The 27,933-nt window shown below is 39.4% G+C and overlaps 1 protein-coding gene across 12 annotated transcripts in view; it reads right to left on the bottom strand.

The window, feature by feature from the left end:
- The window catches only part of APBB2 (amyloid beta precursor protein binding family B member 2), a 164,814-nt gene that overhangs the window by 43,213 nt on the left and 93,668 nt on the right, over window positions 1–27,933 (bottom strand). For 6 of the 12 annotated variants that reach the window (XM_077177586.1, XM_077177580.1, XM_077177585.1 and 3 more), the window contains 5 exons: window positions 21,296–21,504; window positions 16,366–16,428; window positions 15,844–15,929; window positions 15,669–15,729; window positions 1,402–1,548 (listed from right to left, as the gene is read on the bottom strand). In XM_077177586.1, the coding sequence (XP_077033701.1) occupies window positions 1,402–1,548; window positions 15,669–15,729; window positions 15,844–15,929; window positions 16,366–16,428; window positions 21,296–21,504 (566 nt within the window). The remainder of the gene's footprint in view (window positions 1–1,401; window positions 1,549–15,668; window positions 15,730–15,843; window positions 15,930–16,365; window positions 16,429–21,295; window positions 21,505–27,933) is intronic. The other 6 variants (XM_077177587.1, XM_077177584.1, XM_054633564.2 and 3 more) reach the window with 3 other exon arrangements.

Genomic DNA, 27,933 nt, shown 5'->3' with positions numbered 1-27,933 from the left:
TGTGTGCAATATATACTTCTTACATATAAAAATCCTTCTGAAATTATTTTAAATGGATAGAACACTATATATGTGCTCCTTTACAGATAATTTTAATTTTTAAGGGCACTTTCTCCCAGTTGCTCCCCCATACCATCTCAGCATTGCTAGGGTCATAGTTAGGATGGTGAACTGGAGCCATAGACTGCAATAATAACTTGGGAGATTGAATGTTATTTTTCCTGAATATTTTACTGAAATGTAGACAAGTCTTTCTTTTGATTTCTTTTTTTTTTTTTTTTTTTTTTTTTTTTTTTTTTTTTGTTTGTTTGGCAGTGTCATTTCTCTTAGATTACACAAAGGCAAGTTACAACATTCACTCTTTTGTCAGTTTTCCATTCAGCTCTTGTGTAGCTAATCCACATTAATGTAACCCTTCTGAAAATATGTCAGGAGAGAGGTAGAAAATGAGATTTGGCAGAAGTTTAAGTTGTTCCATGAACCATCAAATAACAAAGATGTTTTACTGTGGCTTTTAGTCCTATGTCCTCTGTATGTCCCCCCTTTTCCCTTCTTGTTACACTTACTGACCCCTCAAGATCTTCCCCTTCCTCATCTGTCCCCAGCACACCTGGGGTATAATACCTGACAGTATTTTCTACATCACAAAACCTGAAGGTCCCTTCAATTTTCCCCGACATCCCACAGTTATCCTCTCTTTCTGGGCCAACTCAGAAAGAAGCAGAGAGCAACTGTGGTTCAGACAATGAAGGCACACTGGCCCTTCAGCAAACCAGGAAAGAGGAAAGCTGGGCTCTCTCTTTTTTCTTCAGTGTGTGGGAATCTGGCATCCTTCAAAACTGGATGACACTGGTGCAGAGATTCAAGAGTTATTGGAGAGGAGCCAACAGACAGACTGATGAGATATAATTAATTTCCTTCTGAAACACTGATAAAATAATCATTGTAAGATAAACCACCTGTCCATCAGTTCCAATCTTCTCATATATTTCAGAACCACAACCCTGCAGCAGTGTGGGATTCCTTAAAGCCCTTTGTCATTGTGAAACCTTGGAAAATGTTGTTACAAAGCATCACTTTCAGACCTCTGGTCAAGAAGAAGACTTACACTGAATTTCAACAGTTTTGGCCTGTGTCCCCCCAGCGCTGCCAGTGCACAGGTGTGTACTAGCACAGATGTAACAGGAAAGTGAGCTCTTTGGGGCATTTGCTGTCCTGAGCAGTTTGGAACAAAAAAGTCAACATTTTCCCTGAACCCTTTTATTTATTTGGCAGTGCCAGGCTGAGGTAGTGAAATCCCAAACACAGAACATGGAAGTAGCTGTCTACAGAATTGCTCCTTTGAGATGTTTTATGATGTGAGAGGGATGTTCCAAGAGGAGAAGTTCACTCTGCTCTTACCTCTCCCCAAATGCCAACAGTGTCTCTGATGTCATTTTTACAGTAAGAGAGTTGTCTGATGCAATTGTTCACAGCAACACTGCTCTTTCCAGGAGCCAGATCTTCTTCTGCCATTTCTACCCAGCCCAGAGATCGCACAGCAAAGCACTAGAAATAAATCAAAAACCATCTGTCATACAACAGCAACTAGGCAGTTAATGTTAAAGGTCTCCATCTAGAACTGGAAAAAAAATTAAGACCTTGTAGATGGGCTTACACACAAAGATAAGTAAATGAAAATAGAATTTGTGAATGGCAAAGTGAAAGCATTCAAAGGAAAGAAGAAGAATGCATAACTTGCTATGAAAGGTATCTGTGGAGGTAACAGCAATGCCTTCCAATAAAATAATTTTGTTAACATAAAGGAGGAAACAAGGGAGCAGTAGATATTAGGATACACACAAATACAAAAGCAAAAAAGGAAAAACCACAACTATAGATAGAGTAGAATTGAAATTTTAGCTAGACTCTAGAGCTATAATTGAAAAGAAAGAAAACACTACTGGATTATGTCTCCTGTGAGATAGCCACTGTCTGGCTTCTTACCAGAAAATTACACTTTTTTGTGGATTACAGCAATCACTTCTATAGTAAGTTACCTAAAATAGCAAACAATAACAAATTCAAAGCTAAGAAGAAGATAAGCTATCATAAGAGGAAACTAGGCTTTTTCTAGAAGAAATTCAAAATTACCTTTAAAATAAAACACTCTAATTATACATTTGTTAGCAGAAAGATGTTTAGCCAACTAGAGCACTCAGTTGGCAGAACAAGCCAAGGCAACATTATTTTGTGCAAATGGCACTTTTTGCAAGCAAAAAAAAATTGAAGAAATTGAATGGCACCATCTCTACCCTACACCTACTAAGGTAAAGAATAAAAAGTGTTTATTTGTGGGAACTCAGCACATCACTCCGGATGTCCAGAGTTGCTGAGAGAACCCTTGGGGGTCTCGGAAATCCTGGAATGTTACCAAGAGTGTTTGGTGGCTTGATTTTGATCCATCCACAGAAATCACAGCAGTTTGAGGACATGAGAATCACTTTAGAGTGAAGGGTGTAACAGGGACACATTTACAGGGTGAAATATAGACTTTAAGGTTTTTGGTACAGGGGGGTTATGGAGACAAGATGGAGGGATCAGGGCGTGTCTCGTCCTTCTTTCTTCTTCTTGTCTTCCATCTTCTGTGGTGATGTTGGCACTTGGGGATTGGTCCATGGTGAAGGTGCACTTGCCAACATGGGTGAAAAGTATTGGAAAATAAAGCTAAATATCATGTACGTAGATTTTAGTATAAAAAGACATGACCGCCCCGTGGGTGGTCAGAGTGCCCTTGGCTGTCTTTCAGGTCAGACCTCTGTTGGGCAGACAGAAAATTTTGTAGATAAGAAACAATAAACAATCTGAAGATCGAAAAGCTGAAGAGTCCAGACTCGTCCTGTGAAACGCAGGCTGCCCCAGAACCACCCTACTCATGTCCGGGCAGAGACAGACAGCCGAACCCGACATTTATTCTGAAAAAACACCAAAACCTGGCTCATTTGCTCTCAGGCATTATGGTGGGAGAAATACAGATCTCACACTAAGTTTACAGGAGTTTGCCTACGAGACCAAGACTCCTTCCAGAGAAGGTTACAGGTGTTTCACTCTGAGCCACAGCAATGGGCTCAAGAGGCTGCTTGTTGAACCTCCTGAGCAGACACACCAAATGCTTCAGATGGTGCTAAAGGGTCAGCAATAGCAGACCAACACTCTTGGCTGAGTGCTGCTGCCTTGTGCCACAGAGCTTTCCTTGCTGTCAGCAGCATCCTTGGGACAGCAGAGTGTGATCCTGGGAGCTGCAGGAAGGCAGGCTGGGACTGCTGGGAGCCCTGCTGCCCCCAGCCACACAGCCCAGGAGCTGCAACAGAGCCCATGCTGCAGCTACCAATCCTCCTTAGGATGCAGTAAATAAAGCAGCTTCAGAGCTCAAAAGCTGAGTCTTCACTTGCCACCTTCTCAACCCTGCTGAGAAGCCAGTGAGCTGATCCAGCTCACACACCATCACTGGTGTGTCCTTTGGGAACAGCTGCCCTCAAAAAACCCCTACCCCAGAACACCAAGGTATTTTAAACATGCATAATGTGTCAACTTTGGCAAACTAAGGAAGGAATAAAATTCACCAGTGGATAAAAAGATTAATGAATTTCTCCCTCCCTTTAAAACTTCTCCTTCAGCCTTCTTTCAGTTTTCACAGTGCACTCCAGGCTCACTCCACCAAGCAGGAAGGAGCCTGCTTCCTGAACCCCTGGTACCCGCTCCAAGGAGTCATTAAGGCTGCATCTCATCTCAGGTATCAGACAGCAAATACACTCTGCAATTGCATAAAACCCTTTAGTGAGAGTAGGTAAAAAATTAAAACCTTTCATGCCTCCAGCTTTTTGTGGATTTTTTTCTTTTTTTTTCTTTGCAAACAAGAGAATCAACATGCAAATTCTCCCACACTGCTGCTTCCTGACCCAGCTCTTCTGGAAATCCACAAAAGTGCTGACTTTTAATTCTGAAGGGCCATGAAGGAGAAGGTGAAAGAGGAGACAAAGGAGAGGTCAATACTCAGGGGTGCTCTTCACTTCAGGGCTGCACAAGATACAAACCCCCACCATTTTTTAGCAATTATTAAGGTGGTCTAATCTTAAGATTGCAGAATTGTTTCAGGCATATTAGATGCTCATGAATCTTGCTAAAAGTAATACTATACTCACTGGGGTATTAAATATTTATCTTTGCAAGCTTTAAAAATACTGATTCTACTGTACCAGAAGAAAGGGGTTTTTTACAAGTATTTAAATATTAAATTGAATAGCAGAATACTGCCAGAGAGAAACATTTTCTAAATCATAAGAGGGGTGAAGAACTAAATACACACAATAAGCATACTGTTTCCTTGTTGCTCTTCACATCTCAACCTCATCTGCAATTTGTTAGCTGCTTTCTGAACACAAGGATAAATATGGAATCACAGAATGCTTTGGGTTGGAAGGGACCTTAAAGATTGTCTACATCCAATCCCCTGTTGTGGGCAGGGACACCTTTCACCAGACCAGATTGCTCAGAGGTCCATCCAACCTATGTAGTCCTTGCACTGAACAGACTGTATCTTAAGAAGGCCAAAATTGATGAAAAACTATCAATTCAACTTGACAGCAGGTAAATCTCTTATTAGTAAAAATGGTGAACTGTTTTGCTATTTTTTTTCCAGCCTTTCTTTATTCTATGTTTGAAATTCTCTGGTGGCAGCATCCACTGTATTGATGCAGCCCACTGCCAAAACAGTGAAGTGAGCAGAACACAACACTCTTGCCTACCCCACATATTGCCCTCCATGTGAAGGACCTGGCTTCCTTCCCTGCTTTATTCCCTCTTGGTGCTTCCAAGAGAGGTAGGCATGAGAAAGCCCTTGGCTTCTGGCACCTCACAAGCTTTTGTGTATTTTACAAGTAGCCCTTACCATAACCCAAACAAAATGCTTTAGAACAGCTCCAGAAAACAAACCAATTTCCCAAAAATTGCACATAAAAACCTCTCAATAAACCCTAAAAAGACTCAACATTCTACTCACAAGGCAATGCATGTACCTGAGTATATAAAAGTAACTTTCTCTTGCTCAAAATACACTTAATGGCCAAAAACTTTGTATTTTGTGGTTAAGTGAATGTATGTGCTGATGTGGCTCAGCAGTCATGGTTGACCCTCATGTAGATTCTCAGAACTAGAAAAGAGGAGGACTCAGTAACATGTGACACATGTGACATACCAGGGTCCACTCAGCATCACCAGAGCAGAAGTATATAAATATACAAATGTGGAGTGGGAGAGAGGTGGAAGTCTGAGCATGCCTGCCTGTCTGTCAGCAGCTGGATTGTCAGAGATCCACTTCATGTTTTATTATAGGTTGCTTTTTTTCCTCTTTCATTATTTAGAGGTTCTCTTCCCTTTAAAACAAAAGAGCACAAACCCCAGCAGAAACAAACCACCTAGTGGCCCCAGTCAGGCAGGACCTAATTTTTACCATGGCTGGCTGAGTCAGGCATGACTTTCTTGGAACTCTAACACATTAACACAGCATCATGGTCCCCTGCCTCCCACCAATGACACTGACAAGCCAAGAGACAAAGTAAGTACTTCCTCTGACCCCAAAGAGCTTTGATAATGCACTCTATTGTCTTCTGGAACTAACACCTAGAGGCAAACCAAGCCAAGCTAAAAAACAGAGTGTAGTCCTGGCAATGCCAATTTGTTATGCATCTCTTCTCAAGGCTTAGAGATAATTAGTGGCAATTAATAATTATTGGCCTGTCATAATTTCAAAGTAATCCCAATGTCAACTTTTGTCTTACAGTAGTCTATCTAATTTATTTTCTGTCTTAGAGAAAGTTTTCTGTGCCTGGTCAGGCTGTCTGCTTGTCTCTTGTTCCAAGAGCTGGCAAAGAAAAACAGATTTGAAGAAAAACAAAAGAAGTTGATAAATACAGCAGGCTGAAAGATACTTAGGAGTTGTGTACTGTGCAAACATTGCTGTTTGGGATTGGGAAGATCAAAGATACTACCACAAACACTGCATGGCTGAGAGAAGTGAATGAAAAAGTGTCACTTAAACCATGGTAAGTCAATAATCTCGTATTTTCATCTTGACTGAACACTTCACATTTCCTGCCTGCCTACACAGGACATTGTACAAAGAAGTTACACACAGGGAAAAAAAAAATCTACCTTATCACACACTAGCCCAAGAAAAGAGAGGTGAACAAAAATGAAAACACAGCTATTGCTGCTTGGTTTTACAGTTCTGGGGAACCTATGTTTGAACAGTTGCAAATCCAATCAATGTTTCAGGGTTAATGATTTGTAACCTAAGAACCAAACTCATAAATGCTGCCAACTGAACTCTGTATAAAGCTGTAAACCTCTCTTGCAGTGCAGTTCTGATCCAAAACATTGCCTAAAGGTGGGGAACTTTAGGACTGAAGAAATGAACAAACCACAAGATCACACTTTTGCTCTTTGGCATTGCAAACCCTTCACCACAGGGCAGGTTCTGCTTTCCCAAGAGGAACTCTGGAAGGAGCTTTGGCAGGGACAGAGAGCTCTGACAAAGTTCTAACCATAAGCAAATGCAAACTCTACTTGTTGCCTCATGCAGTGCTAAGCATGTAGCATTAAAGAAAATAAAATAATTGAGAAAGACAAAGCAAACACAGTCCCCTATTAAAAACAGGACAAGAGATCAAGTGCACATGACTGATGGCAGAGTGGTGTTGGAAGATGGATGGATCATGAAGGTGTGGATAGAAAAGATCCCACAACAGGGTGAAAGTGAATTAGAGCATCAGTTTGAGAACAACTGATGTACATTGCCAGACCACAGACAGATTGCTTTTCACATTACACAGCTGTTGGCAGCCACTATAAACACATCTGCATTAAGAGTATGTTTGCCTTGATGCTTTAAATATGTGCTACTTGTTTCTTCTCTACTTCCAAGCCCACAGGACTTGGTTTTGAGTAGTTTCCCTTTGTTTCCTATTATATTGTTCCTTTTTAAAGGTTATATCTGCCTGCAGACATGTAAATCACTACAATATTTAATAAGGTCTTTTATCACAGACCACTGAGCAGGTTTGTGCCTCAGACAGAGCATGTAGGTCACATAATTAACCATTTATTATGCAGCCAACCAAAATTTCACTTGCATTTTCTTTGATAGTTTGAAAATGAAAAAACCATATTATATTATTTTATGCTTTGGAAGGATAACATAACACCTTTCTATTCTGAGGAAGAAGTATGTTCCAGTTTATTTTCCTACTACACAGCAAGAAAGATTACATTGATTTCAGATGAAAATACAAGAGAAGATCAAAGATAGAGCAACAAGAGAATAAAAAGAACTTATGCAATTAATGAACAAGCACTTTCATTTAATTGACATGAAGAGACTGCAGTGCATTTACTTTCTCAAAGAAATAATCACAGATGTCAAATAAAAGTTCTTCGCTACAAAAAATTCAAAATGCTTAATCAAAAACATCTAATAAGACTTTTCAACATTTCCAGCTTCCTGCTGCAGTTCATCTTGTATTACTTGAATTACTGATAATGCACATGAAATACAAAAATAAGGACAGAAGTATTTAGGTCACAACAGAATTCACAAATCACTAATAAACGCTATTTCAGGCAGATGATTATAAACTAAACTCCCCTAAAATTAAATATAGCAACTTAACAAATACTATAAAATAACATTTATAATACATTACTTCTTTAGAGGAGGTCAGTGTCCAATTTTCTGCTCTCACAGTCCCTTACTCATTCTCCAAGCCACTACAGTCTCATTTTTCCAGACCTGCAGACTTCAATGTGTAGAATGACAAAAGTTCCTCTCTTGTTTTGAGCTCAATACTTCTGTCTCAGTGGTTCTCCCTGGCTTACAGCCAGAGGTCAAATCTGCTCTACCAAAGCAAGAAAATGTTGCAGGAACATTGTGCTGGGTAAAGATCTTTTAAAATCCAGTCATTTGAGCAAAAAATAGAATGGACACTACCATTCTCTAACAGCCCCTTCTCAAGAATAAATTAAAATCATCTTATTCTTTTCTCTAGTCTTCTCAGCAAGAAGAGGTTTTCACTTTAGATGCTTTACAGATACCTTCAGATCCTAAAGGGATGGGTTTATGCACTTTGCTTTAAGCTAAGGGTGGCTTGGGCTTCATTTTAGTACAGTGAAATATAACCTGTGCTTCCTCATTTAAGAAAAGGCAGTCATATTTTTCACTAGAAACTAATAATAAAGGATGTTCAAATTCAGGTCTATCTTGCAGAGTAACTGAACTGCCTAGGACAATTCAAGCAGATTCTGCTGTTCTGTGACACACAAACATGACCCCCACAAACACATATGCTTGTCAGTAGAGACAAGCCCTACAGGAGTTTACAGAGCATAAAGAATGTGTGCACCCACTTCTTTAGAACTCATGCTCTGCACTTATTAACTTTAACCTTAAATGCTGTATTTTCCCAATGTAAGCTCTTCTTCAGGCTGACAGATATATAAGTGCTTCTAATGTCACCAGCAGTACTTTATTTAGTACTGTGATGCATAATTTCAAAGGGAATATGCATGACATCCAAATTTTAAAGGAAACAAAAACCCCTGAAGAGCTCCCAACCTTTAAGTGAACTCTTGACCTTATGAATCAATGGAGAAAAATCTTCCAGCTTCACTAAAGTCTCCTTAGAAGCAACATTATTACAAGTAATTTGATTTCTGCAGAAATTATGTTTACAACAGGATCGAAAGTCAATGAAGTTAAATCACTATTGATCAATTCCCACTTTTCAAAAAAGACTCAAATAAGCATGAATCCAGAGCCCAGAAATCTTGAGCCCTGGTGGACATCTCACATTTGAGGACCCACTTACTGTCATGCTGTCTCCTTGAAGCACCACGGAGTCATCATCTCCAAACATATGGAATAATGCATAATGTGCAACATGGCACTATGATCCACATATGCTTCATATATATCTCATGCTTTCACATCTCTTAAAGAGATAAATATTATCCCTTTTCTCTTGGATGAAATGCAGAAAATTTTGACAAGGAAAATGTCTCATTTTTTCAAGTAAAATTTACAAGTAGAACTTAAAATAAATATACAAGCTGGCTAGAGCTATCTAAATATTGCTCTGTCATTCAACTCAATATTCTACTTTAATTGATTTTTAAATGAACTTCCTCCATAATTGCACCTTTCAGCTAGTCCACAATGGACAAATAACTCACCAAGTTTGTATCATGCTGGTTTCAAAATGTGTATGTGCAATTTATAACAGAAATAAATGTACATATTTATATAGACACATAAATTCAAACAGCACTTTTTTCCATTAAACATCTCTGCCATGGAATGGTAAACACTGTAACATTTCAAACTAGAACAAGTTATTTCCCTGAGCTGCCCTAAACTGGCAAGGTAATGTAAATAATTGAAGAGAAATACAAAAATATCTGTCAGTTCATTTTGTAGCAATAGCATGAACAGAAATTCAAGAGGCAATTCACAGTCAACAGGCCATTCCAGAGCTGAAGCTGACAGGGGCTACATAGATTGTTTTAGAGGTGAAATGGTTGGTCTCAAGTGGGGAGCCTGAAGGGCTGCAAGCTGGGATTAGCTCTGCACTGCAGCAGCAAAGCTGCTGGGGAGCTGGCAGGGAGCTGTGCCAGCAATACCAGCCCAGCTGGGCTGAACTGGGAGCTGCTTGCTGACAGAATCCATTGGGCTGCACAATGGCCACAGAAAGTTTTTGCCTGTGGCACATGAGTGTGATGAGCTGCTGCTTCTCCCAGTTTGTGTCCATTCCTGAGGGTTCCTTCAACAATCACACCCCAAGTACTGCTGGCCCACTAAAAGTTTACTGTGTGGCACCATAAAACAGTGAATAAACTGTGATGTAAAACTACTAAAAAAAGCAACATTAAAACATTAGGAAGTGAAGATTCCTGAAAAAAAATGGTTAGATCAGCAGCCTGGGGTTTTCTGTGTTCTACTGAACCACCACAGTTTGTTACACGGTTGTACACACCAAGATGCTGTACACAGACTCCAGCCAAGAAAAACTGGACTGTGCACCTTCATGAGAAAAGTACTGCAGATGACACTGGCACTTTGACCTAGTGAAGCAATACAAACTGCCACCATAGAAGAAACAACATCATTTAAAAAAATTTAAAATAGGTATATTCATGTTTTCTCAAACGTAGCCAGCACTTCCTAGTATCCCATGCCTGAGAGGCCACAGCAGCACATTGGGTGTCCCACAGCTGCAATTCCAGAGGCAAGGCTCCCTCCAGTGTCACCTCACCTGACTGGCAACCAGGGAAGCTGCCTCCCCACAAGGACAGTGGTCACTGGCAGGCACCCAAACTGCCCCCACAACCTGGCCACTCATGGCAAAGGCAGTGACTGTCCCAAAGCAGGAGCCACACAGCTCCCAGCTGCATCAGCCATCCTCCTGTAATGCACTTGGCACCTCTGGTCTTACCTACCCCAGCAGTAATTCCTGGTCAACACACCTGTGGCAGACACAGCCACTGTCAACTCTGGAACTTCACTGGCCATGAAGATCCTTTGTTTTGATTTGAAACTAAGGTGTTCCTTTGATTTATCTTCTCTTTTCCCAATCCTGCAGAAATCTCCCAGCCCAGTGCAAACCTTTTGTACAGTGTATCTTAACAAAACAAATCCTGATAATGCCCCCAAACTCAAGATGTAATTCTTGCATTATGAACCTGGAAAAGAGTGGTAAATATTCAAGTAGTTTCCATTCTCTTTTGCATGAGGAATGTCTCTGTGATGTGTTTTTCTAAGGAAGACTACAAGTAAAATGTCTCCTCTATATCCCTCCTACTGTTTGGGCCCTCATGTCCTAATTGTGTGTGTTAGGTTCACCATTAATTAGATCCCAGAGATATATGGGATTCCTAGGAGTGAAAGACATATAATATTTTGCACAATCTCATTATAATCTTGAATGGCTTGAGAAATTAGGCTACATTATCCCAGATATTTATATTTTACATATAGTACAACAAAAAAACATACTGTAACTCTGTATGCCCTTATAAAGTAAATCCATGAGATTAGGGAAAATGCTGCATCTTCCTCGCCCTGAACTCATCTTCATATTTGACTAAACAAGGCTCCATTTAGGAACAAGGTGGAAGTAAATATCCTCTAGACAGAAATTTGTATTATGATGTACATCAATCATGATATTAGCAATTTTTACCTGATGATACAACAGATGTCAATAGTAATAATTATCATTCACAGACATAAAGAACAAGCAAACATTCTCTAAAAGGTCTAATGCACAACATGAAAAAGACTATTTAAAAAAATAAATCACTGAGGATATGTAGTTTAGTGCTTTAGTTGGCTATTTCTAAAGCTGCTTTTGAAGCAGAACATTTTCAAGCACCTGCATCATTTACCTGCAGCAGCTCTATACATGTGAGGGTGAGTTAGTGCTGCTAATGGCAAAAACAACAACCCAGTTTAGAAACAGCCAACCCCACCACTCTCCATTGCTACCCAGGAGCTGCAAAGGTGGAATGGCAGATTACAATTGAATCAGTTTGTCAGGAGGACTAGTCAAAGCAGAAAGAAGCCCCACAAAAGACACTTAAGAGGAAACTTTAAATTAATACATGGGTTTACACACTGTGATTCCCTTATAAGCGTAAAGAAACAGGTAAAGATTTCTTCCAATGCTATTTCCTAGGAAATGAAAACAAAAGATTGTTTTGAAAGAAACAAATTCCTAATCCAAAAACCAAGCAAAAATACCACTTTAGAAGAAAAACTGTTGAAGATACCCTATTTCTCTTTTAGATTTAATCTACTTTTGAAAAGAGACTTAAGGTGGAATAAACTCCTCAAATTTAATTAATTGAAATTAATTGAATTGAGGCTTTTTGCAGCATTTTATGAGCTTGTGAGAAGACTGTAATGCAGCCTGAGGTGGACTGCTGGAAAATGCTGAATACTCTCTGCTTGCACCAAGAATTTAGAAGCTGCTTTGACTGTAAGAAAAGAATCCTTTCTTGGGATTGCTGGACATGGCAAAAGCTCTCTCAGGTTAAGTCTTCACTGGGATCAGAAATCAGATTCATGTCCATCCCCAAAGATAGACACTGATTATTTACACATGATTCTCTGTCTAGGCAGAGCGCTTTCTTCTGGAAAAGACCAGAAAGAAGCAAATATACAATGTCTCCAAAACACATACACCTGTTTCTATAGTAAGAAAAGCAGTCAAGATATCGATATTAAATCCTTGGGCAGCACATATTATTTTGTAAAATTATTTTGATAGTGCTTAGATAGATTATTTTGATTTACAGGCCACTTTCACAACAGCCACAAGTCACCTTGTCAAAGGCCATCTGGTTAAACCCTAAAGGACAGGTAATCCCTAGAAATTCATCACCAACTCACTTCCCAGGTCTTCAAGTGTGTTTTCATTCACCTACAGGTGAATCACTAAATTTAAATACTTGTTATCAACATCTCCTGATGCTCTCTCTCTTGGAAATAGTCTCATTCTCTTCCTTTGAGATCCAGAGCATTTGTTGATTTCTAAAGCAGAGAACAGCCTTTTGGAGTAAATGCCTAGGACTTGCACAGGATTAAATACATTCTTCCCATTCGTAGATAATGGACATAGCTAAAAATGATCCAAATAGCACTAAAATGGTGAGGCTGGAAAAGTGAAGCTTTGCTGAGCAAACCAATGTGGGTAGGGAATCTGAAAATCCATGCCATTCCTAGGGACAGTGACAGGTTTCCCAGGAGGTTCTGTTTCTATATATGGACATAAGAAAAAATTTAGCACCTTCCTATGTTTTTACATAGGGACATTGTATTTTATAACAATGAAAAAAAAGACAACCCAGAAGAATTTACAGTCTGAGATTGCTAAAAGCATCTTTTGCCTTCCTTGAAACTCAATTAGGAAGGCACACATTGCTCTATAAATTAACCAGGAAGGTTACGATCTGTCTCCTGGGAAGCACCAATCCAAAACTCATTTCTAGCTGTGCATGTTTCACATGCAGAATTAGGATCCTCATCAAGCACAATAAGCCATCTCTTCAAGAAATTTCTACCAAAATAAATTGATGATATCAAGGAGCTGGAGGTAATAATTCTCCCCTTTCCACTTCTCCTTTGTGACCTTCTGCAGTAACCTGACCGAGACGCCACAGACATGAAACCATGAACTGCATCTTAAGCATGTGATACATAGAGAAACATTTGTTCTTTACTGATAATTATCAACACTTAAATGTGTTGCTGCAGAAGTCACTTTTCTTACAACAGTTACATTAATCATATTACATGCTTTTTCCAAAGCAGGCATTTTTGCAGCACTTCAATCTTTGCAGAAACTGACTCTCTAGGGGAGAACTACTAAAGCCTCCCACAAGGTGGCACGGTTCCCTTTGCTGAAATACAGCATTAAATGTGCCATAGAGACAACTGGTTTTTTCACAAATGTACTGGCCAATGTCATAATTAGGTTTAAATAGGTTTAAGATTTCTAACACACCTCTAACAAAGTTCATTTTAACAAATTCTTCCAATAGATAGTTTAATGAGCAAAAAAAACCCCTTTCCTCTCCTTTCTTATGATAAAATGAAGCAAAAGTATTTATCTGGGCTTGCTGCCCCACAAAAGCAAGCTTCAATCAAAGATAGTTAAGGCAGATAATATGGCAGAGGAGAGCCTAAAAGGCTAAAAATATCTGATTTTTTCAAGTCATCTGTTTCAAATCCTATCAGACTTCTTTCAGTCTCTACATATTTGGGGTAAAATGGACTAGCAAGGAATCCACCTACCCCATCCCCTTCCCATCCACGCGAGAAATAAAGGTCTCAGAGCATTTTCCACAGGTGAAGATTGTCCCTGCTGTTTCTGGACCACTTGCCACTCCTGTGAGATATGGCCATAGGTGCCCTATCTGTGGGACAGAGGCAGATGCACTGAACAGCTCTGCCCTCAGCCTCTCCTGCTGCAAATCAGTGCCAGCACTGCTGAGCTTCACCTGCAGGAACACACAGTACCTGCTCTGGTCACTGCTGCCCCTGCACAGCATCTGCACTGGGCAGAAATCAGGCAAGGTGCTTTGAACCAAGTGATTTTTAAAAAGGCAAAAACATGTCTAGTTTATCCTCTATTTCTTGTCTTGCTCCTCTCAGTCACTTCTGTGACTGTTCCAGTGCTCAGGTTTAATTACCCATATAAGCATTATCAGCATAGTTTTACCTGAACTGGTAAAACAAAACCAGTTGTGATAGACAAAAGAGGACAAGCTTTTGGCACTGTCCCATTTCACAGACACCAGAGAGGTACCTGATCCAAAAATACTGAAGTTTCAACAGCAAGTGAGAGAGGGAAGGGAGGTGATGGCACAAGTTATTTGTCCACAAAACTACTGCCATGGTCCTCCATGCAGGAACAGCTCAAAAAATACTCAGTGCAAATCACCTGGTAAAATCATAGACATACCAAAATACTGTCTCCCTTTAAAGCTTTCCATACCATAAGGCTCATCATGAAAGGAGCAACTCTATTGTTCTCAGGACTGGAACCTAAAGCTTCTCACTCCTTCAGCTCCATTTACTGTGCTCAGAATTTAGCACTTGCTTTTAAACTACCAGTGAGCCAAGCAAAGTACAACTATTTACATCTCAATTAAATATCACAAGCCAAATAATCAAGATGACAAGGAAAATTAGGTGCCATGATCAGTCTGTTTTCTCTCTTAAAATGTATCATTAACGCCATTAAAATTATCAACTCTGTATCATACATATTTGTTCCTGCAAATAAGTAGCTTCAAATCCTGTCAGTTGCTGCAGCTGTATGGCACAGCCAAAATACTTATTTAAATTACTTGTATTTTCAATTATAGAGATTTATATACACCCTTAATAATGGATGCAAGCAAAAGGCAAAATTATCAACAAGGCAAATCTGGAGATAGACATGCAAGCATATAAAACTTTCTGCTGCTTCTTTCTCCTCAAAACCCTTAGATTCCAACAGTAAAAGCTTTGATTTAATTATGGTGCTTTGTCACATAATGGCCTAATTTTTCTCTATGAAGTGCATTCTCAAAGTAGCATTCTCTCTTCCAAAAAATGAAGTTTCTTGTTCTAAAAGGTAACTTCCTTGTTAGTAGCTGTAAGTTGAAGCAGACACACAAAAAAGGAAGAATACCTTAAAAAGGGACAAACTTGAAAAAGAAGAGCAAATTCTGTCACTGAATGCCCCTGGAAGCTATCTAGAGATAATAAAAACCAGAGCCCTCTCTCAGACACTCACTTAGTTGTGCAAAAGGACCATTATTACAGTTGGACAGTAGAATCTTGAGCTCTAAAATCCAATTTCCCAGCTTACATGATTTCAAAATAAGTCACACTTGCCTGACCCAACCGAAGGAAGCTTTAGATCTGCAAACTCCCTTGATGGAATTAGTCTTGCATGGTCAATCCACATTGTGCCAAGAGGAGGGGTACACTTAATTTCAAAACTTAGGGGACATTCTGCACGTTGGAAGTTTATGCTTACAACTGCTAGATTTTTAATTGTTATACCATTATGGATCTTCATACAGACCTTGGCTTCCGGATCACTGTTGATGCTACAGGAATCATCATCATCAGATTGTGGACCATTTCTGTGGCATAAAAAAACCAAAACAAAACAATATCAGTCTTAAAATCATACGAAAATTACAGCACAACACAAAACAGAGTTGGTCATTCCACTGAGACCTCTGAAGTCATTGTACCTGAGCTTCAAAGAGGCATAGCGTAACGTTGCTCCTTCAAACTCCTTCAAACTTGGGTCTGGGTTCACAGTGGCTGCATGCAGGTCCTAGAGATAGAGGCAATGCTATTAGTATAGTTTTAATAGTATTAAGTACACCATCATGTTATTTCTTATCTCAAAGGGAAATTAAATCCTCCCTGCGAAGAAGCGATAGTATTTCTGGCTGAAGTTGAAAAGAGGCATGCATATATAGATATATATATATATATATATATTTCTCAAGCTGCATTTCATTCAGTGCAGGCATCTTATTTGTTACATCATGGCAGTTGCCCTGCTAGTTTAGACTGAATCCATTCCAAGTGGAAAGATAGAAAAGGCAGCATGTTTGTGAGCTAGACATCCCTAGCAATACCCCCATTCACTTTGGCCTAGGTTATGAATGACATTCATGGAAAAATAAAAGGGGAAAACAGCCACTGCCATGCAAAAAAACAAGGGTAATAGTAGTAAAGGTTCTAAAATCTGACAATATACTTGCCTTCCAAATGTCACTATTAATCTTTCCCCCATTCAGTACAGCAAAATCACTCCATGGCTGTTTCTAGACACATAATTATTCACACAGGAAGAAGCACATTGATAAAAAAAAAAAAAAAAGAAAAAGAAAAAAAAGAAAAAGAAAAAAAACACAAGACACTGTTGTTAGCATTGATATTTACAGGATGGGTTAGGGAACAGATCACCTCAAACTTCAACTACTTCACTATAGCATGGCATTTGGAGGGAAGGGGAGAGAACACATGCCTCTAACAGTTACTTACCAAAACAAATGATTGAAACAAGGAAAGTTAATATAAATTAGGAACAGACAATGAAATTACTCTTTAACTATGATCTTAAAAGCAAGCAAAATGAATCTGAATATGAATGTTGGCCACAGCTGCTACAGCCTTTGATCAACAGCAATTAAGGGGAAACATTAGGATTTCCATTTGATTGGTACTTTCATTAAAAGACCCTAATGGTACTGGAACTAGAAGTACTGAAACACAAAAAAATTATATACAAAGGTAAGATACACACAAGGTAAAAATCAAATATTTCGAGAGAGAAAGCACAAGAAAAGGGCAAGAAGGGAAGAAGGATTAGTAAGGAATGCAGAGATTTCTTGCTGAAAAAGTAGTTTTGAAAAGTCTACCAGATTTTTAAAAAACAACCCCAAACCAAACAAAGCACGCACTCTCTCCTTTTCCATTCAAGTTTCTCTAAGATTTTCAGAGGTGTTCAGTGGTACAATCAAGTAGCAGTCTGGCACTAAACAACCTGAGTGAGGTTCAGGCTTTTCTGTAAAGCCTGAGAAGAACAGCTGATGCTGAAGTGCCTCTCTCCTCTGTCTCACCGGGAGAGAATTCCCACAGTCCTCAATAAAAGCCAGGAGATTTGATTGCTGGAAGACCCAGAGCCCCTTCTCTATAGCTTCACCAAAATCAAGAAATCCTGAAATTAAATCCCCTTCTAAGATGAGCTCTGCTGGGCTGTCCAGCTCAGCCCCAAGGTGAAGTGGTACCCACTAATATGGCCCAAAGTATTCACCTGCAGGGTGGATTTCTCACCACAGAAGCATTCTCAGTATATCCCCACTGGAGGAATTATTTTGTGAGAAACAACTCCCAGGAATAATCCTTTCCTAATGTGCCTTTGAATTAATTGAGTTGTTACCTTTTCATCCCAAGCCCCCTCTCTTTAATTACCAGCTGCTGGTGGTTATGTTACCTACAGAAGAACCTCTAGAGGTGTTCAAGACCTGCGATGAGTTAGGCTATAAGAAGACACAACTACTATCACCAAATTCTCCTATGATCTCAAAGAAGCTCTTATTGAAACTTAAACACAACAGCTTTTTCTCTGCACAGGAAATGGGAAAGAGGCAGCAAAATTTCTAAAATTTGGAAAAGAATGTTACAGAAGACAAGGATTCAAAAAGGAAGTAATTTGACAACGCACAAGAGAAAAGAGAGATCTAAAATGAAGTCAAATTTCAGCAGCTGTGCAAAACCAAAATACATTTTCATGCTTTTGAGGGGGAGGAAGGGAAGGAATGTTACAGGTTATTCATATTTAGCATTTATTAGCATTTTTGTTAAATCAGCAGGATTTCTGCATAATGCTTAACCCATAATTGCTTTGGATTGAAATTTACTGATTATCTTGTGAAAGAAAAATTGCCTTGCACTTCATGTAAAAGTAAGACATTTTCACATTATTTTCCTTCTTAAAACATTTTTCCATTTCTATGCACAACAGCATCATTCCTCCCTGCCGTTTCTTTAAAATTCTCTGTTCAACAGTAATAACTGTTTTTCTTTATGCTAAATATCCAAAGTAAGCTACAACATAAAAATGGCTGAATTGATCTGCTCTTTGTTGACTGCCCTCAGCTGTGAGCCACATTCTACCAAATGAAGCAAAGCTTCTGTATATTACATTATTTAAGAGACAGTGACACAAAATAAAATTAAGGAAAAAAAGGAGGAAACAAGACAAAGGGTAAAAAGGTGTTACTCGGGGGGGTGGGGAAAATGGTGTTTCTAAATGTTTGTTTGACAAACTCATAACCTGAAAGAGCCCAAATAAACTCATTTCAAGACTGGCACGCGATGCTTTACAGACAAATGTAACTTAGATAAGGTATTTTAATGGACTCACAGAAGCCAATTGGTTCAGATATCAAATACCTCCCATGCCAGTCCTCAGTCCTAGATTATACTTTTTTATCTGCCTAAAACCTTTTCAGAATGAAGCAATACAAATGCAGCATGGGGGAATGAGCTAAACACATTCCCTTGAAGCACAGGCTTCCAGCAGCAATGAGGCAAGCAGCAGCACACAGCTCACACATGGGTCCAGCTGGGAGGTGGAAGCTCTCCACCACAAGTGATTCTGTCACTGGTAGTTCTGGGAGAGAGGCATTTGGGAGCCCCCAGCCTAGACTGAATTCCCAATCTTCTGTGAAATGTCAGATTGACCTTATCACAGACACCTGCATTGTTCCTTCCCAGGGAGGGAAAGGAGGACCACTTGGGTATGCAGCAGTGCAGGGAGCAGGAATTTAAACAAATATTGCCTGCCAGTGACTTGGAGATGATACAGTGCTGGCATGTACCAACTGCAGAGAGACTAAAACCCAAAAATTCATGATAGCTGACACTGTCAAATTATTTCATTACTCCTATCTCAAACACACACTATGACTTATTTCTCTCTTACTGCTCTGCACTGGGGTTCTGTTCAGAACCAGCTGAATCACAAGGGATTCTTCCTCTACTTCCTTTTAGTAAAGCTTGGCATCTGTGGTTTCAAGAAATGCAGGACTTCTTCTAGTAGTTCCCACTATAACTCCAGCCATGCCCGAAGCCTCTGTAGCTGTTTCAGTATTTGGAAGTGGACAAAATCCTGAGCCAAATTCATGCTCTTGTTTTGAGCTCCCATACTCCAAGACTGCTGGTACTGGATTGGAATGCTATCTTAATGATCACTGAGTCAAAAAGCCAGTACTGCTTCAACAACCCTAAGATGCTGATCAATGAATGCAGAAACTGACAAAAAGCAAATGCATTTGCCTATATCTACAAATAAAATAGCTACATGATATCATACTAATACGAATTTTGGGGATGTGCTTATTTCTGTATCACCTTTTACAGCACAGTACATGATCTTGGTGCTGCCATAGAACTGTCTATGCATAAGTCTTTCCTGGAACAAATTCCTCACTGAATTAGAACTGCCATATCAAAACTTAGGTGAGCCTACTACATGTGTATGTCTTACTTAATACATCTATACTGTATTAAAATCTATGTTATTATAATTCGCACATTTCATACACTGGTGATGCTGGTGAGAATTAATGATTATTATTCATAATCACAAACTGTATTTCATTTAAAGCAAACAATCATGAAAGGTTAAAAATACATGTAATACATTACCAGTAAGTCTGAAATTTTAATTGTAAAGACACTTTTAACAGAAGTAGAAAACTACTTCAAATGAAAATACTTTTTTTTCTCCTCTGCAGTTTACCAACCATACTGATTTCTGGGTTTTTGTGAAAATCATCTATAATTTACTAATTAAAGTCCCATTTTCTACTTTCTAGAGTTAGAAAAATAATAACAGTAAAGTTATATTCTTCACATGTACATGACAGGAATTTATACTAGAAGCTTGTGCAGCCCTTTGCATTCAGCATTTCTGAGGTTTTTTCCTTGTTTTCTACCAGAATTGTAACAGTCACAGTTCTTTCTCCATGAATCCTCTCAGAAATTATTTCCAGCATGCCTGGTGCACAATAATGAAATGTGTTCAAGTCTGCAGACCTTATGAGTAGCATTTATGAACATGTGAGAACAACCTTTCTAAAATAATGAACAAGACTGTATGTATTTAAGGCTATACAAGATAAAAGTTTTAGGGTCAAGATGGTAATGCATACTTGAATGTCCTTAATTCCTCTTAACGTCCATGCAACTTAGTTTGATGGATATATGAACAAAATAAAAAAAAAATGTTCTCTCTAAAAGAATTAAAAACCAAAAAACCAAACCCCTAGGGATTGCCTGATCCAAAACTCAGAGCCAGTACAAAGACTTCCCTTGACAGACCTGTGGACATTTTTCTGAAAATTCCATATAAAAATAATTTAAAACTAACATTATCTTACATTAGCATTTAATTCCATAGAAGTCTTCCCAGCATACTCAAACAAAGTGATTGTGTTTTTTGAAGCATACTCTTCTTTATGAGAATTAATTTTATTTTTCTACTTACATGACACCAAACAAACCCTTGGATTGTGCCTGAAAGCATTATTTTTCAAGACAGTACCAGGTACTGCTCTTTCAGCACATGTGGAGGGCAGAGTGTATCTCTCTGTTTCTAGTTAAAGCCTGATAGATATTTGGTACTGGCAGGATGTACAGAGACTTACACCTGAGAACACTTCATGTTTATTCAATAGAAACTACCCTGCAAAGGAACTAGTGTCTCAAATGAAGACTGATATGTCTTTTGTGATACTCCTGCCAAAAGAGCCAAAAAGAAGATGCAAACAAAGGGTCCAGCCAAAAGTCTTCTGTCATTTGCAAAAATTGTATGTATCCTGTATCCCTACAATGCAGCAATGCTTCAGAACTGCCAAAGTTTCACACTCATCAGGCACTGCCTGTCCAGTTTATCAGAGACATGTCTGATTTCATCCTACACATCTAAAATTTAGGGTGTTTATCAGGCACCACCATTATAAAATGAATATAGAGAATAGATACTTACGAGGTATTATCAACAAGTAGCTACACTTTGAGACATTATCAGGCCAGCTTAGCTATCAGCTAAGGCTGCAAGTTCAAAAGGTTATTTCAATTTTCCTTACAGTATGTAGCCCACAAGAAGACACAGCAGGTTACCTCAGTTTCTGGAGTAGGAGATGGAGTAATGGAACCAAGCGATCCTTTCCGTGAGCCCTGGAGATCTGTTGGGATGGACACTGGACGCTGCCATTGAGTTGTTCCTGTTGGTATGTGCCAGTAGTAGATCCCAGCAATGTCATTTATTTTTTTCCAACCAGGTGGTAAGTCTGGGTCTGTCTGAAATGAATGATCACTCCATATATCTGCTGAGAACAGGAAAAGAAAAAAAATCACACAAAGACACAAACAGTTCTTCCATGGGTCTGCATACCTGGTAGTGCTGTTTTACAGTTCCTGGGCAAATGAATACCAGAAAAACATATCAAATTATGGAGACTCAATGTAACATGATAGATTAATAACCTCTTGTTATACTGCTGCTCTTAATCTCTTTTTGGAATTAAAAGTTCCTTTTTAGTCTATCCTTCAAGCCTTCTACTAGATATTTTATTATGGTTGCTTTTTTCCTGAGTCTCTCTCATTTCTGCTATCCAAATTTATGTACATACACACAGACACACAAATGTCATGATAACTTGAAATAACTCTTACACTCCAAGGTACAAACCAGACTATTTCTCCCCCACAGACACTTTAAAAGTTCTTAAATTACTAATTTACCATTTGAGGACTAATCTGAGCAAGTTCTGCAGAAGAAATGCTAGATGATACCATTACACTCAAATGTAATAAAAAACCTCACCTACGACCCAAACCCAAAATCAGCAACATTACCATAATCAGTTCCAGAAGTTCACAAGAATTTTAAACATTTGCTTTTAAATGTCTCCTGTTGTGGTCTCTATGGCATTCAGCATGTAATTCCTGACTCTAAGGTCTAATGTTTTAAAGCCTATTCATCTTCAACCTTGCCCGCTTTTGTTTCCTAACTGAATAAATCGACTGCGCTCTTCTCAACCACATAAATGGCAAATAAATGCAAAACACTTTCCACAATTTGGGCCACATCATGCAAGAAGTAATGTGATCAAATATCTAAACATCACAATGAGGCATGCGTGCAACATCTGCAAGTCCAGTTTAAGTTTAAAGTTTAGGCACAGCTTCTGTCCTTGCTATGCATACCTATGGATGTATACACAGCTACTCAAACATACAGGCAGCAAAGTGTTAAGCTATGGTTGCATTAAACTGCTAATTTCAAACTAATCAACCAAAGACCCAGAGGAACCAACATACTGTTATTTATTGTGGCAATGACATGCAGCACCAGAAAGACCTAAACAGGAATTACTTTGAAGTAAAAGCAGACAAAACTCACAGCAGAAATAAAATTTTTAACCCAGTGACTGAAACAAAGAATATGTCTGCAACAATTAGTTGCAAGACAATAAATTATCTCATATGTGAACACACAGTTGGAAGGAAATAATGTAAAATATCTGGAATAAGAAAATAGCACTTAGCTGAATAATACTAATTTATTTTGAAAATGTATCCATTAGCAAAATACTAAATAATAAATACTAAAACAAAAATAATGTTTTCATATATTTAAAAATAAAACAGGAATTAGAGTAGTTTTCAATTAACATAGCTCAGGACTTCCACAGAGCCACATTTCCCACACCAAATGACTGATTTATGTCTGTGTGCAGGTGCTCCTCAGGCAAAGGGACTGGCCTCAGACCATCTGATGAACATGGCTGAACAGAACAGCACCAGAGGGCATGTGTTCATCCTGAAACACCAGCCTCATCTTTGCTATGCAAACGTGCTTGAAAAAAACCCAAACCAAACCTATGTGTCTGAGCCCATGCTGCAGAATGGCAGACTGCTGGGATAACCTTTCCACAGGCTGAGGTTTCTACCAGCATGACCTGGAGAGCCTCCCTAGTGCACTGCCCGTTCTAACAGATGGAAGCACTCAGTGTGCAGGGCAAAGGTAATGCAGTGTCACTAGAGATACCAGCACAAAGAAAGACAATAAAGTAAGCATCAACATGCAAGATCTAACAAGACAGACAAATGTGCTTGAGGCATCAGAGGCCTGCTACAGGATAGCAGGACCTCAGTGGCTTTACTCTGCTTGAATGTGGAATTACAGGTAGCAAAATAATTTCCATCTGAATTTGAAAGACCCCATTTAATGGCATGACATTTTAAAACATGTGATTTTCATTGCACAGCAGCTGGGTGTCATCTCTACTTCCAAGAGAACTTGGTGGGGTGACGATAAGCAAGGTGTGGGGACAGAGTTGGTGCCTCTCTACTTAGGTCCTTGTGCATGAGGGAACTTGGTTTACTGAAGGCCAAGCAAACTTCCTCCCTGAAGAAAATACTCTTAAGTAAGGCAACATGTCTAACAAAATAAATTTTGTATTGAACTAGGAGTTGTACTTAGAAAAACACGCCTGTATTTTGCACATGCATCTCTTCTTCAGGTGAAAACAAATCCCACCAATCAGCATGGCTAGGGCACTAATTTATGGACAAAAAGATGACTCTTGAGTAAGAGGAACTGCAGCCCCAAAGGGATTGAGTTTGGCAGCATACATGACTTCAAAAGAGAGACTGTAAAAATGCTGTACAGAGTTACCAGAGTGCTGCAAGTTCTGTTCCTGGGAGGTGCAGAACAGTAATAGCTCCTATGCCACAGGACAATTTTAACTGTTATTTCACATGCTAAAACCACATTTTTTGAAAATTGGGAGACAGCAGCAAGGTAGAGTCATACTATGACAGAAAATATATTCAGGGAAATCTGAGAGGTATCATTGCATCATTCAAAGGACACATGCTTTGCTTTTCCAGGGATTTGTTTCAACAGAAGGATCTCATTTTGTCTCCTTGGAAGCAATGCAGCAGATGTGAGTGCACAGCCCCTGGCTAATGCAAATGCAGCTCTGCTGGAGTTGGTGGAAGCACGAGCCTTTCAGTCAGTCTTTCTAGCTTAAAGAGGGCTTATTTCACTGCATGAGATCAGAATGCCCAAGTGAGACTGCTTGTCTGCAAGGCTCAACAATACTGGCAAACACTCGATCTACACTATCTAAATAGGTTAAGTAATAAAATACCCACACAGTACAGAGATGAAGATGAGATAGCTCTTTTTTGTTTTGTAGTTCTAGCTTAGCTGCCTCAATTCTTATGATGATTTTGAAACAATTTTTCTTCTGTTAAGATCCTCTGAAGAAAAGGGACACCATCCCAACACAAGATTTGATCGAGACTGATTGCCAGTTTTTAATTCCACAGTAAAAAAATTAACTGAAAAGGAGTGTTCATTGTCCAGGCTGGAAGCATGTTGGTATAAATAGGAACACTTTCAGTGTTTTCCAAATGGAAAAAAAATAATCTGGTCAATAATAAATCTGTAAAGTCACTTCTGAATCTCTGGCCCTCCCACTGCTCACCCTCCAGCAGTGGATGCGCAATATAAATGAAGAATTCAAACTGAAAAGCACCTTGTTTGTAAAATGAGATCTAATAAGCATCAAACCTTCCTATGTCAAAAATTGCATAGAATGGGCCAGCAACAGCATCCAACATGTTGTCCTAGTGTTTGGCCACCAGTGGGAAATCTCTAGCTTCATATCTGATGTCTGTCTGCACAGCTGGGCTGAAGCATGACCAAGAGCTGGCCCACCATACCACATGTGTATTACAGATCCTGTCCCTCTAGGCAAACAAGGGGAAGCACAAAAAGGACCTGGGAAGACAGGAGGATAAAAAGGTTTTAATAAAAGGAAAGAGGTGGGAGAAATTATTGTGGGTTTTTTCCGAAGTACCAAAATCTTGAAATGAAAATGTTTTACTTCGGTGTTCTGCATCTAAATAAAACCAAAACTAAAGGAAAAGAAGGCCACAGAAACTCAGTCTTTTTGAAGAGATGCCAATGACTTCAGCAGATCCAGGATTTCATCCTAAGGGAATCATATTCCCCCCCACCCCATACATATACGGATGATCAAGTCAGGCACTGAAGGGAGAAGGAGACTTTGTATTAATGACAGAGGGCAAGTGAAATTCAAGGAGCACTCTCCATTCAATAGCACAATAGAAAGAACATAGGTCATGTACATTTTTATCCCATCTATTTCCTGCAGTGGGTTCAATGTGCAAGTTTAAATTGTTTGGTTTTAATGAACAGAAGTCTCCAAAGATAACTTCTCACTTTTTATGCACTACAGCAAAATCAACAGCTTCACCTACTTAGATGATTCACACCAATGATGGCCAGCAGGCAGCCTCACCTAAGCACCACTGCAAGAAGCATGAATGCTATCTCAGCAACAAATGCAGCACAAATACAAGTTAACAGGTCAAATAACCATGAATCAGACATGTCTGCCTAATTTGGGGAACGTTTCTCAATGAGGAGTGATAACCAGCCAGAAGCTGGTCATTTGTCACCATCTCTGCTCACAGCATGTAACTGGTTGTCATGGCAACCCTGTCATCCTCCTTGCCGAATTGCTGAACCAGCCACCAGTCACATGCACTTGGGGAGAGGAAGATTTTCTAACACTTTCCAGGAAAACATGCTGAAACGTGGGATTTACAGGCATACATGTAACCAAACTCTATCTGTGCCAAAATGATTTGCTGTTTTGATCAATTGTAAAATGAACCACAATCAGAAAAGACTGACTTTGTAAAAATCCTAAGGAAGTTCGGAATGAAGTGCCTGTACTATTTTTCTTTTTCATGAGATGCAATCTTTGTCTGGCTGTATAAATGAGTTACTACAAGCAGAAGCATTCAAGCAGAGATGACAAATCTAAAGGAAAGGAGAGGAAAGCAGATATATCAACATTCAGGAAAAAAATCCAGAGACCACAACTAAACCCACTTGTTTCCTGTCTTGGCTTATTTTCCCATTCAATGACCAGAGCCCAACCTGCTGATATAAGGACCACAATACTAGCACAACTACCAAAGAAAACACAGGCAAGTGACTTCAGCAGAGGGGCTGTGAAGAACTGTTGATAACAGCCATGGATGAGGGTGATGGATGATACAAGCTGTCCTGCTTAAATGGGGGAATTCTGGGGATCTCCAAGTTGTCTGCTCAGGGGCAATAGAGTCTGAGGGGTAGAGGTGAAGCTGTGAGAAGCCAGCACCACAGCTAGTGTTTACAGGAGTTGATATGAACATCAGCAGCAGCAGGAAAAAGTATTGCAGTAAGACTGTGAGGAAAGGTCTGTATGTTCCTTCCTGGAAAATGGGCAAAAAATAGGTAAACACAAGAGGACTAGCCTGTTCACCAACCAAAAACATCTATCAACAAAACAAGCAGAGTCTGGTAAAGTAAGGAAGGAAGACTTGGAGGTGACCTGAATTGCTGTGTCAAGGGAACTTTTGTGGCAACAGATGGACCAGGAAGAAGTCAGCCTCTGTCCGAGCTGGAGGAGGGTGGCTGTTTAGCCAGGTGAAGCAGTGGTGAAAACATGAAATTATAGACATGTAGGAAGGATCATGTCAGCTTCTGCAAAAGCTGATGAAGTGCTACCTGAAAAGGGCTGTACTGGAGACACATCCTATGGCTCTTCCACAAATGTTACTGTGTGACAAGAGATCAATCTCTTGATTAGGGTGCTGATGGACATTAGGAGAGCTAGGCAACTAAGAAGATCTACTGGGTCTGGATGGAATTGGTCTAATTTTTTTCTTAGCAGCCTGTAATGTACTGCACATTTTATTTGTAACCAAAACAAGTGCTGGAAACATACCAGTGGTTTAGTTAATGCTAAGCAGTGCTTGCATAGGCCCAAGATCATCTCTGTTCTCAGCCTCAAGCAGACAGGCTAGGCATTGGCCTGCTAGTGCTAGTGTTTGCATCACTTTTTATAGATGATTATTTCTTTCTTCACTTACTAAGCTTTCTTTACCATCAGTCATGACTTCTTCTCATTTTTGCTCTTCCAGCTCTCTTCCCTATCTCACTGGTGGGAGGAAACAAGACATGACAGAATTCAAAGCATATTGCCCAACCTAAGATCCAGAAAAAAATAAGCAGGTACCATCTGGGGTGGAATGAAAAAGAGTCCCAAACAAGTGAGGGCAGCATATAAATGAATGCCCTTTCCACCAACTTGGTGCTTAAATGAGACAGTGTCTGAACAAAGTGCACCAATACCTTAGAAGATTTCTACCAACTAATTTTCAAAGTAGTCAGAATAATTTGCTACTGCTCCAGTGAGTTATCTACTGCTTATAAATACCTTTTGCATATCACAGAATTACAGAATGCTTGGGGTTGGAAGAGACTTCTGGAGATCATCTTGTCCAATCCCCCTGCTAAAGCAGGTACACCTAGAGCAGGTTACGCAGGGTTGCATCCAGGTGGGTTTAGAATATCTCCAGAGAAGCAGACTCCGCAACCTCTCTGGGCAGCCTGTTCCAGTGCTCTCCCCCTCTCAGTAAAGAATACAACCAGTATAACTGAGTTTCTAGTTCTCTATTCCTTCCACTAGATGGCAAAAGCTTTTACTTAAAGAGTAGTCCAAAACACAGCAGACTGTATACCTCTAAATTGGTCTAAATCCACTGTGATCATGCATTGTGTGATTGTGACCCAAAGGGCCTCATCACCTCAAAGGACTCTGAGCAGCAAATAGTTCATCAAGAGCTATTCAAGAGTATTTTCATTACCATTATTAGCAAATTAC

This window comes from Agelaius phoeniceus, chromosome 4 (genome assembly GCF_051311805.1).
Source record: "Agelaius phoeniceus isolate bAgePho1 chromosome 4, bAgePho1.hap1, whole genome shotgun sequence".
Taxonomy (NCBI): Eukaryota; Metazoa; Chordata; class Aves; order Passeriformes; family Icteridae; genus Agelaius; species Agelaius phoeniceus.
This window is presented reverse-complemented; position numbering and strand designations above follow the sequence as displayed.